Here is a 12,527-nt window from a genome sequence, read left to right as displayed (position 1 = left end):
ACTCCCGGGTGACTCCACGCCACCCACAAGGCCCTCCCAAGACAGAAGGCAAGAATGGGCCAGCTGAGCAGCTTTCTGACAGTCTCAGTTCAAGGGTGGCCTCAGGATGCATCTCTCCACCTGAGAACAAGATGGAGGGGAAGAGGACCCACCATGGAGCCAGCCTGCCTGGGTTCAAATCCCAGCTCCTTAACCAGCAGTAGGACCTATGTGTATGCACCCGTGAGGGTAATAACCCTCTCGTGGTTATTGCTAGAAGGTCACGCTAGAAGGATGTTCTAATAAAGTACTTGAACAGTGTGCAGAACATCATGAGCCCTCAGCAAGTGGTAGGTGGAAGCACAGTCCTATCCAAAACCCTGGGATCAGATGGGCTTCAGACTTTACAGATTTCAGAAAGCAGACACTACACAGATGTACATACGTGTGTGTGTGTGTGTGTGTGTGTATACACACACACACACGTACGCATTACATATGTATGTTACATAACCCACCAGCAAGGCCTAGGAATATACTTTTTAATCACACACATTAATATTTCTGCAATGAAATATAATATTCACTTTAAGTATGATTTTTTTTTAAGACTATAATTAGACTCATGTCAATTCAGGTCAAATTTTGCCACCAATAAGTTAAAAAAATTTTTTTGAGTTTTCAGAACTTCCTAAATTTCAGAATTATAGATAAGAGACTGCAGACCTATAGTAATATTAGTGGTAAAAATGATGTGATCTTCCACATCAATATTAAGAGAGTGGGCTCCAGAGGCAGGTCAGCCTGGTTCAGCCTCCTCCTGCTGTGTGATCCCAGAGAAGCCACTTATCCCTTCTGAGCCCCAGTTTTCTCATCTTAAATTGAGGATATTAATACACATCTCATGGGGCTTTTATAAGGATTGAATGAGATGACATATATAAAATTCTCTGTACCGTGCCTGGCACCTAATAAGCAATTCATTAATGTTAATCAAAACTGTGATGAAGACTATTATGAGTTCCAGATAAAATCAAGCCTAATCTTTCTGGACACTTTTCTTTTTTTAATCTCCCATCTTCCAGAAGGCACACACAGCCCTCTGGGATGATCTGAACTCAGTGAGGCCCAATATAGAAAAAAGTAAACTTTGTTCAAGGGCCCTTTCTAGCTCCATGTTTCTGAAACTTTGATGCCACCACTTCCCCAGGATAGAGGCTGAATCCTGGCCATTACCCCCCAGCAGACTCTTGGACTGTTAGGTCAGAACCCTGGGCAGGGAAGAAAGGGCCACTTACCTTACACCGGTGACAGCAGGAGCCATGGGCACACTCTGCCCCCTCTCTCAAGGTGCAATTAGAGGCATTGCAGCAGGGGTTATCACATTCCTGGGGAGGCAGTGGGAGGGGGCGTGAGCCTCTGGGGCAGCAGGGCAGGGATACAGGGGACTAGGCAGGGTGAGGGCCTTTACCCCCTACCCTGCCCCACAGGCCCCTGGGAAGTCTCCACCAAAAAATCACTTTATAGCTTTATCATTAAGGTAATACATATACATCGTAAAAACATACATATGCATAATCATCAGTAACACACAACCTGACACAACTACACTCTGTATTTTTCTAAGCACTTTCCTATACACACACACAGACATATACTCATTTTATAAAATCATAGTATCCATACTGCTTTTAACTTAACATAATATGCCCATTTCTCCTTGTAATCATGGATTCTTCTAAAACATGGTTTTTAGCATAGTATTACATTATATGGAAATTCTGTGATTTGTTTTTCTCATCCCCAACACAACATCCAGAGACCATGTCTTCTACTGCTGCGCCCCCCACACTCCTAAACCTTACTATCTGATAAAAAGAGGCCATCAGGAGTCAGAGCATGCTGGAACAACTCCTGAACAATTTATGTCAGCCCCCGGGCCTGCTTCCCCAGACTTCTCTTGCCATCTGCTGCTCCTCCTCAACCCTCGCTGGCCTGGACCCTTCTCTAGGGGTTCCATGCTCTCCTCCCTTCCTTCCTGCCCTACGGGTCCTGATTTGCTGACATACAGAATGAGATTTAAAAAGAGGACGGGACTCCCCTGGTAGCACAGTGCTTAAGAATCCGTCTGCCAATGCAGGGGACGTGGGTTCAAGCCCTGGTCTGGGAAGACCCCACATGCCATGGAGCAACTAAGCCCACGCACCACAACTACTGAGCCTGCACTCTAGAGCCCGTGAGCCACAACTACTGAGCCCACACACCACGACTACTGAAGCCCACGTGCCCTAGAGCCCATGCGCCGCAACAACAGAGCCCATGCGCTGCAACTACTGAAGCCCAAACACGCTAGGGCCTGCGTGCTGCAACTACTGAGCCCACATGCTGCAACTACTGATGCCTATGGGCCTAGAGCCTGTGCTCTGCAACAAGAGAAGACACCGCAATGAGAAGCCCACGCACCTCAATGACTGAGCCCACTCGCTGCAACTAGAGAAAGCCCGCACGCAGCAATGAAGACCCAACGCAGCCAAAAAATTAATTAATTTTTTAAAAAAGATGACTTTTATCTACAAAACAGAAATAGAGTTACAGATGTAGAAAACAAACTTATGGTTACCAGCGGGTAAGGGGTAGGATAAATAGGGAGATTGGGATTGACATATACACACTACTATATATAAAATAGATAACTAATAAGAACCTGCTGTACAGCACAGGGAACTCTACTCAATACTCTGTAACAGCCTATATGGGAAAGGAATCTAAAAAAGACTGGATACATGTATACATATAACTGATTCACTTTGCTGTATACCTGAAACTAACACAACATTGTAAATCAACTATACCCCAATAAAATTGAAAAATAAAAAAAGATGATGAGATGCCCAGTGACTCCAAATGTCCCTATCACACTCCTACTATAGAGACAGGCCCATCCATGGGTCCCTCACAGCAGGATTATGAGGCACAATTATGCCCATTTCACAAAAGGGGAAAACGCAACTCAGACAAGTCCAGTGGCTGGTCAAGGCACATACCTGGCAAGTGCTGGAGCCGAATTCAAGCCATGTCTGCCTGGGGCCCACCCCGTGCTTATTAACCATATCATAACCATCACTGTCCAGGTCTGGCTTGTTGGAGAGACACATGCCACCACCTGACTACAGATACTCATCTACCTGTCTCCCCCTCAGAGAAGGAATAAGGGCACTTTCTTTCCATGAATCTCCTACCACCCTGGGCTGCAGGTAGACCTGTGTTCCTTCCCTTCTAGCACACCATGTTTCTTCTCACCCTAAGGCACGGCTCCTCCTCTAGCTGAAATGTGCCTTGGCCTCCCTGCGCTCCTCACTAACGCCTTCCTCACTAACGCCTTCCTCAGCCTTCGGCCATGGGGTCAGAGGTCACACTCCCACCTGAGTAGGGCAGTTCCCCTCACATTACATATACTCCTAGCATCATGCCATTGGCCCTCCTAGCACTTACCACAGTTGTATTTATACATTTTTGCAATTATTTGGTCAATGTGTGTTTCCCCCACCGGACTATACACTCCATAAGGACAGGAACCATGTCTATTTTTTCTGCCTATCAATTTTCCTATACCTGGCACATGACATAGTACCACATACTCAGTAAATATTTATTGAATGAGAAGCTCCTCTGAATATAAGCCAACTGGCCAAGCCCACTCACAGGCTGCTCTTCAACCCCACTGGGCCCTCTGTGATAGTACAACTCTCTCCTTTCTGAAGGGTCTGGGCTGATCCCTCTGAACTCATGGTGGTGCGGATGGTGAGCCTTTAACTAGTTCTTGTTTTATTATGAAAGTTACGTGCTGGCATTAAAAAAAAGTCAAACCATGGAGAAGATTAGAAAATCAAATAGTCTTATCCCACATATACAGACCCTCAATCTCACCCGCATAGTTTATTCTGAATACATAGAATACTCACGCATTCTCCCACAAATTATTTTGCATGTTAACGTACATATTTTCATCCTTCAAAAAACAGATATGAAACTATTCAGTTCTGCTTTCTGCAGAACAGCGAGCATCTGTTAAAAGTGAGAGAGCTATGCTGTACGCCCACCACTCTCATTCTGAAGATTATAAGGAAGGAAAGAGCTTATACACCAAGAGTTCTGCTCCTCCTTCCTCCTAGAAGCCCCTTTCAGACTTGCCAGTACTTCCTACATCCCCTTCCTTTCAATCATCTCTTCTCCAGGCCAAACAGCATAAGCTTGTTATTTTAAGCATCCTCGTAAGGCCCAGGTTCAGGTGCATATATCTGGCTGCATGGCCTTCAGAATAAATTCAGTGCAGCTGGAGGGCCAAGGAGGCCACCTGTGGCTTCACTGGCAAAGACTGTGGTTTCTGGGTAGACCTGATGCTCACAATCTGAACATAAACAATGTCAACTTCAAACCGGGAGAGCCTATAGACATGGTCCATATTTAAGGCTTACCCCCCACATCTTATTTGTGACGGGGTCTTTGATAGCCACGTGTGTGCAGGAAATGCCTATGACTAAATTTTCGCTTGCATTCTCTTTAACCTTGAGATTTGAAGCCAATGCAAAGTCTTCCCCTCCCACTAGCACCAGCACAACAGCTTACCTCCTCCTCTCCACAGTCACACTCTTCCCCATCTTCCAGGTACCCATTTCCACATCTCTGGCCTCCATACAGCGTCCTGGTGTCCGGCATGTTGGAGAGACACATCCCTCCGCCTGACTGCAGATACCTGTCCAGCTCCTTCCTGTTGCATCTATTGAACACTCTGGGAAAGGGGTGCCTGGGAGAAGAACAAGGTTGGAATTAGCTGGGAGTCTGAGCATCAAGCAGCCAGAACAGCATCAATCCTGCCGCCCATGAGGCTGATTCCAGCTGGACTCAGACCCCTATAGTCCCATATGCACATATATTCTGCCCCCCTAGAACATCACCTGTACATTAACATTCTAAGAATTAAGAAATATTAACCACCCCATAATGCTTTTTTTCTTACGCCCCATGGAGGATTTACTTGAGAATTTGAAGCAACAATTTCAGCCGTTTTCATGAAGGAGTTGCAATAAATAAAGGATAACTAGTGTGTCACAATAGGTCTCTTGAGCCTTAGAGCTGAATAAAATGCCAGCCAACCCAAACTCTTCCTGAAGCTGATATTAGATGGAGATTTTCTTAGAACAGAAGACCAGGCCAAAAAAGGCCAAGTTCAAGGGTTTAATTTCTTTGTTGGGCCAGTGATCTGATCTCTGTTCTAAGGATGCAGGCAGCACTCCAAACTCAACCAGCTAACTCACAAACACATGGTCTTTAATCACAAGAATATAAAAGGTCCTGGATCCCGCTATTGGGAAAAAGAATCAAAAGCCGCACACTCTCTGGCGGCAGGTCAGTACCACAATTTGGGTCTGTAAGGGAAGAGTTATCCTGATCCCAATTCTCTAAACCAACTAAAGGTTAAACACTGGAGGGTTTTCTTCAGTTGTCAGGAATGTCACAAAGAACTTGTTACTAATAATTGTTAAACTATTGTTTAACAATAATTGTTAAACTACTAAATTTTGTGAACAGCTTAAAAACAAATATAACTCTCTCAACCATTTGTCTACAGATATGCTTTTTAGATTGAGAGAGAAAGAGGTGGACTTAATGGTGAGCTCACAGGGATTTGAGCGTGACCCATGGAGTTGTCCCCTGCATGTCAACATCATCCTTTGTGTGTCACTTTCTCTGAGAAGTGAGGAGAAAGCAATGGACACTGGAGCTCCAAGAAAGCTGCATCTCCTATCTATCTATCTATCTATCTATCTATCTACTTAATCTACTTATGTATTTAGGCTGCGTTGGATCTTCACTGCTGTGTGCAGGCTTTCTCTAGTTGCGGCAAGCGGGGGCTACTCTTCGTAGCAGTACACAGGCTTCTCACTGCGGTGGCTTCTCTTGTTGCAGAGCACGGGCTCTAGGCGCACGGGCTTCAGTAGTTGTGGCACATGGACTCAGTAGTTGTGGCTCTCGGGCTCTAGAGCGCAGGCTCAGTAGTTGTGGCGCACGGGCTTAGTTGCTCCGCAACATGTGGGATCTTCCCGGACCAGGGCTCAAACCCATGTCCCCCGCATTGGCAGACGGATTCTTAACCACTGTGCCACCAGGGAAGCCCCTGCATCTCCTCTTGGAGACACACCATTACCTAAGAAGCATAAGCAGACCCTAATGGTTTGGGGTGGGAGGAACACAAGCTCCCACCATGCTGCCTTCTGAAGAGTGACCAGGGTCCCGGAAGAACAGTGCTCTCTGCTGTCTGAGTCCAGGCACTGACTTTTAAGCAACTCCAGAATTCTCTTCAAAGGCTCTGGTTTAAAGACCCCTCACAGCTACAGGGAGATGGAGCTGCCTTGTCCTTATTCCTTGTGGTAAACACAGCCTGTAAACTCCCTGAGGAGTCACTGGGGGTGTGTGGATGCTCCCCTTCCCTTTCCTTGTTCTGGAGGCCACCTCAGCACGTTCAATCTGGCCCGAGGCACAACAGCACTGATCACACTTCGTTCACATGGAGGGATTAAGGACTGTGGCTGTTATAAATGGGTTCTCAGCAAAAATTCATGAAGTGGAAAAGACACACGTGGTTATGCCAATTTTATAGCTAAAGAACCTCAAGACAGAAACTAAGTATATCTAAGGTTACACCACACCAGACTTCCTGCTAGAAACCTGTGCTCCTTCCACACGATTGTTTTCTTGGTCTTCCTCCAATGCTTTTGTTGTCAAAACCCCCTTTTTCTTCAATGCCCCCGTTAGTATAACAGAGGCTCCCTGGGCCGGGAGCAACACAGGGGCCACACTGGCCTCTCGTGCTCTGCCGCCCTCCCCGTCCTCACCTTCCTGCTTGACTCACCCGGTGGCGGCTGCCATGATGCACCCACCATCTGCCGCGCTGGCGGAGCAGCAATCCGCAGAATCATGGCTCATGCCGAAGTTGTGGCCCATCTCGTGGGCCATGGTGGCAGCCACGCCAATGGCATTCTCAGAGTGGTCCTGCTCAGGGAGACAGTTCAGGTCAAGGACATCTCCCCACTACAGCCCTGCCTCTCCTTTAGCCAAGCCTCACAGTCCTCCACTGATTGTACAGTTGCTGTGCGTACAGGCTCGGTGACTAAAGCCCGTGCTCTTAACTACCCTGCTGCATCTGTCAATAAATACAGGTGGATGGAGGGGTGGACAAATAAATGGACAGCAGCCTCCTTGCTGTCTACTTCACAGGTCAGACATGAGTAGTCCAAACACTCCCACAAAGTCAGAGAGAACTTCAAAAGAGGGCAATAATTTCCTGTGACTCTGAGACAGGCTCTTGCTCCATAAAGATATACAGAACAACACGAGACTTCAGATAAAAAAAAAAAAATTTCATCTCTGTATCTTACAATTTCTCAACCCCTGGTCTGGAACATATAAGACATCTAGTGATGTATGATTAACGTAATTGCTTCAAGGTGTCTCCTGAGCTTGAAAATTGGGAATAAATTACAATAAATGAAAATTCATCCCTGAGTACCTCCACCTCTTAGAACTTAATGCCTTCATTTTAAACAACGGCCCTTCTTTATGTTCAATCTCTTTTTTCCTGCAACAATTAATACAAAATTATTTTTTAGAAGATGACCTCCTGTCTTGTGGGGCAGTTCTCCGCCTTCTGCAGCATCAATATATTGGATGAGACTCACCATGTTGACCCCTCCAGACTGGTACACAGAGCACATGGCCATGAGGGGGGCCAGGCCGATGGTGGTGCCGTGGAAAGACATGCCCCTGCAGGAGGGAAGGAGAGAGGGTGACTGGAGTGGGGACCGAGAGGGCTGTTTCCATGTGCCCAGGAGTGGGTGGCCATCACGGCATTCCCTGGCCCTGCTGACATTCCCAGATCATTCCCAAGGGGACAGATCCCACTACTCTAGGCCAGCTGGACAACTTCCAGGTCACCACCCCTCTCACTTCCTCTCACCTACTCTCTCACTGCTCCAGAGAAACAGAAGAGAGAGCAAAAGTTCACTTCTTCCCACAATATGCCCGTAGCCCCATTCCCTGGAAGGAAATGGGCAGGGCTTGCAAAGCTGCATCCCATTCCTGCCGCAGAGGAAAAGGTCAGAGGGTGGGGATGAGGGAAGGGTGGCACAGGTTCTGAGGCTGAAGTGAATCATGCCCACTTCCGCCAGCTGCCAGGGTGCCCTGCCATATCCCTGGCTCTGTGGTACGTGTATGGGGAGAGGGGGGTCAGGGCAGCAGCTGTGGGGGCTGATGCTTCATTCCTGCATCACTCTGGGGCCAAGGAAGCAGATGTGTCCCATCAGGAGCCTCACAAAGTGCAGCTGGGTGCAAGGATGAACTGTTTCTGCCTTTGTTTTGCAACTGTGCTCCTAATCTGCCAACAGCCAGCTACATTCCCCCAGTTTAATACACGCTTTTCTCAGCTGTACGCATCCAGGGCAGGGGCAAGGGAATGAATAAAATACCAGTGTTTTCGTGCATACCACAAACATGAAATTTATTTAAAGCATCTACATGGAAGTTCATTACATCATGCTTTTATATCTCTGTGTTTGTCTTCTTACTTAGACCATGATATCTTAAAGAGTCAAGGCTATCTCATTTATTTTGGGGTCATTAGAACTTAGCAAAGAATCAGACTCATAGTGGGTGCTTAATACATGCTTGTTGAATTCAAGGCACACTTATCTTCAGAGAAACACTCCGCAAAAAAAATACATGCAGGGCTTCCCTGGTGGCGCAGTGGTTGAGAGTCCGCCTGCCGACGCAGGGGACACGGGTTCGTGCCCTGGTCCGGGAGGATCCCACGTTGCTGCGGAGCAGCTGGGCCCGTGAGCCATGGCCGCTGAGCCTGCGCTCACAACAGTGAAGGGCCCATGTACCGCAAAAACAAAACAAACAAACAAACAAAAAAAACATGCAAAGCTCTATGACGCCCTACTGGCTATCTGATAAACTCACACATGGCTCCGAGGAAGTCCTACTGGAAATTGGATTCAAGGACTTGCCCAAAGCAGAACTCCAGGCTTTCAAAGATCAGGCCAAAGTTTTGGTAACCAAAGACTCTTCCTAAGTAAATGTGCCATCATGAAGTAAGCACTTGGGTTTTTGGTACGGCTATTTCCCCGGTCTCTTTTAAAGAGTAAACAAAGGTTTAAATGATTGTTGTTTCAGAGATATTTAGGAAACAGGAAAAAAAAAATGGTTTTATTATGTATGTGCCTTTTGTTGTAACTTCCTGAGAATACCTTTAGAAGTCAACACTAATAAATACTAGATAATCACCACCGGGGACTGTCACGGGCCACCACGACCCCCATCAGTTTCTGCTCTTTTCTCTCTGGGGATTGAACAAACTCCAACACATCCGCCCTCTCCCCCCATGTCTCCCTCCCCCCAAACACACTATTCCTGCGCCACCTGCCACTTGACTGTCTCGCAGTCGACCCTGAGCCCCTGGGAATGACGTGAACGACAAGCAGAGGAGGCCCCTCTCCTGTGCCTGCTTTGGGCGATTAACACCTGTTCTAGAACAAAGCGCCACGAAGATCAAGGTGAGCCCCTAAGAAAGTCTATTTCAAAGCAGCCATGACCAACAGTCACTCACTTCCCAAATACACACCCAATTGTTTCAGAGGCTCAACTAAACATGTCTAAGGCTAATTGTCTTATTTGGGCTGTAAACACTTCTTGGGATTGCTATGACTCAGGCTTCTTAATATTTTCCTGGATATACTGGGTACGGAGCACATGCCTGAGGAACACTTCGTTACCTGGACTGGAGAGTAAGGATGGCTTAGTCCAGCCAACCTTCAGCACTGGGGAGAAAAGGGCGAACAAGCACACGCACTGCAGGCAGGGGCTTTGCAGCCAAGGCCAAGGCAACACATACGGAAAAGGCTATTTACGTGATTAACTGTGCATTGTCATGGTTCTTCCAGGCGAGCAGCTTGCGCCTCCAGCTAAGAAATGACCAGAGGGTAGAGTACGGGTTCTCCGAAACTTCACACATATTTCCATGAGTCCACACTTCCAAGCCCACGAGGGCAATCCGGATATTCAAGGATCGGTAAAACTGAAAACACAAAAAGAAGAGAGTCACAGCATCATCTGTCAACACCACTTGAGATTATGAGCCCCTTCCTAGCCCAAGCGCTCAGAGCACAGATTCCAGATTTCTCTTCTATACATGCCTCCAAGGGGAAGAGGGAACACGTGTTGCTCTTCACCTTCTCAGAAGGGGGACATCCTGAGACAGGCACGACATCCTAAGAGAGGCTCTGCCCCTGGTGGCAGAGCTGGGGTGACTTAGCTTAGAGAAATGAAGACTGAGATAGGACACAGAGTTGCTTTCAGACATGCACGGGGTTCTCATGTGGAGAAAGGATCAGCATTTTTGCACATAAGCCTAAAGCGGGGCTCAGTCTATAGGTAAAAAAGACAGGAAGACATTTCATTTCAAACAGGAAAAAAGCTTTCAAAGTGAGCTAAGCCACGCTGTCATCTATAATAAGGACCTTTGGCACAGGTGTCTGGTACAATTATCCCTCCCAATTCCTTTACGGCCCTTATCATTTTTATACATGTCTAAAAAGTTCTCTTGTATATGCATTTTTAAAACAACTTTATTGAGGTATAATTTACATATCACAGAATCCACCCATTTTAGGTGTACAGCTCAATATTTTTTAGTAAACTTACCAAGTTGTAAAGTGATCTCCATAATCCAATTTTAGGCTATTTTCATCACACCAACAAGATCCCTTATGTCCACTTACCATCATTGCCCATTTTCACCCCCAGACCTGGGCAATCACTAATCCACTTTCTGTCTCCACAGATTTGCCTTTTCCAGACATATTCTATAAATGAAATTATACAATATGTAGTCTTTTGTTATTTCTTTCATTTAGCATGTTTCTGCGATTCATCCGTCTTGTAGCCTGTATCAGGCTGCCATTCCTTTTTATTGCTGACTAGTATTCCATTGTGCGGATATATTAATGGATTTATTGGAAGACGTCTCCGACTCATTTTGGAAGTAAATGGGTGTAAATGAAATACATGTAGATAGATGTGCTTACTTTGAAAATTTCCTTCCCCATCACTGGGGGTTTTTGGGTTTTGTGAAGGATGCCATAAACAGGTTGCAAGCTTTAGGCTGCAAAGGTCCCAGATAATCTTCAGGATTTTGTCCAACCCAGAGATCCTGAAATTCTATACACGAGCCTTGATCCTTGGGCTCCTTAAGGCTAGAGCTACACCTAACTTTCATGACACAGTATATTTCATCTCACACACACATAGCAGGAAGAGGGTTTTCCTTAAAGCGAAGTACTGGAAGGCGTAGGTACAAGGAATTCTTTGACTGGCCTATCCTAGAGAATACTGAGACAGCAACTTAAAAAAAAAAAAAAATTGCAGGTAAAGCTAGGTCACGTGAGCAGGAGATGCCATCTTAATCCGAAAGTGGCAGGTACTGCCCCAAGGTAAATATAACAATCATAGCACCAATGCTTATCAAGTGCTTTCTATGTATTAAGCACTGAGGCCTAGAGAAGTTCAGTAACTTGCCAAAGTCTCAGCAGGAAGCTGGCAGAGCCAGGATTAAGGCCCGGGTTATTAGACCTCAGAGTCTAATCATGACGACACTACACTGCTGAAGTGCTACCGTATTTACACATCCAGAGAATCAACTTGCCCCCAAGAAACCGTGATGTAAATGGGCTCCAGATTCAGCAGAGTATCAGTTGATTTCAATGGAAATTTTGATTTTCCTGTTTTACGCTAGGTCAATCATTACAGAAAATAAAGGGTTTGGATTTCAATTTGAACTTGCTTCACTAGGGAGCTTTTTGAGGACTTAAACTTGGCTTTTTTCACAGTGAAGGAAAAACATTTTTGATTGGGTTCATGGTTCAGCTGATCAGTGCGGTGCATTCCAGTTTTAGTTCCATAATAGCTCAGTTCAAGTAGGTGGGTCAGCAAGCCTCAGAGAAGTGAGCTTGCCTTCCCTAACCCCAGCCGGGAGTGACTAACCTCAGCTGCAGATGAGAGAACCGAGACTGCTTCACAGAGCAGACCAGCTGGCAAGGGGGGGCCTTCCAGCAAGGATGTGGTTTGCTAACGCCTCTCTTCTCCTTCCACTTTTCACCAGCACCACTCGTTCGATGACCCAGACCAGCTGCAGAATCTACATAGCGGAGACCCAGCCAAGTCTCCCACCTGCAGCATCTCCAGAACAATAGATGTCACATGGGGGATAACATGGTCTACCCCCAGGGAAACAAGCTTTTCTTGTTTTCCCAGATGCTGAGTGTTTGCGTTGTGGGATCATTTAGATGTTATTGCTGAGTGAACTGAAGGCTAGAGAGAGGACTAGACTGTGTCCCTGGAGTCCTTCCTTCCAGGAAATGCCAGTGTTTGACTTTCACCAGGCACCAAACACTGACCAGCGTTTCCAGAGTCATCTACGGCAAAAACACAGGGCA

At 46.4% G+C, this 12,527-nt stretch overlaps 1 protein-coding gene across 1 annotated transcript in view; it reads right to left on the bottom strand.

The window, feature by feature from the left end:
- The window catches only part of LOC149743987 (disintegrin and metalloproteinase domain-containing protein 19), an 88,350-nt gene that overhangs the window by 21,015 nt on the left and 54,808 nt on the right, over positions 1–12,527 (bottom strand). Inside the window, exons 9-13 of the mRNA XM_089905921.1 lie at positions 9,945–10,111; positions 7,716–7,800; positions 6,890–7,029; positions 4,606–4,783; positions 1,278–1,367 (exon numbers count right to left, since the gene is read on the bottom strand). Coding sequence (XP_089762047.1) covers positions 1,278–1,367; positions 4,606–4,783; positions 6,890–7,029; positions 7,716–7,800; positions 9,945–10,111 — 660 coding nt within the window. The remainder of the gene's footprint in view (positions 1–1,277; positions 1,368–4,605; positions 4,784–6,889; positions 7,030–7,715; positions 7,801–9,944; positions 10,112–12,527) is intronic.

Source organism: Delphinapterus leucas, unplaced genomic scaffold (genome assembly GCF_059928025.1).
Source record: "Delphinapterus leucas isolate spDelLeu-1000000601 "Yukka" unplaced genomic scaffold, BTC_Dleu_Yukka2 spDelLeu_asBTCV2_sq31, whole genome shotgun sequence".
Classification (NCBI taxonomy): domain Eukaryota; kingdom Metazoa; phylum Chordata; class Mammalia; order Artiodactyla; family Monodontidae; genus Delphinapterus; species Delphinapterus leucas.
Note: the sequence above shows the minus strand (reverse complement) of the source record. Positions and strands in the feature narration are given on the sequence as shown.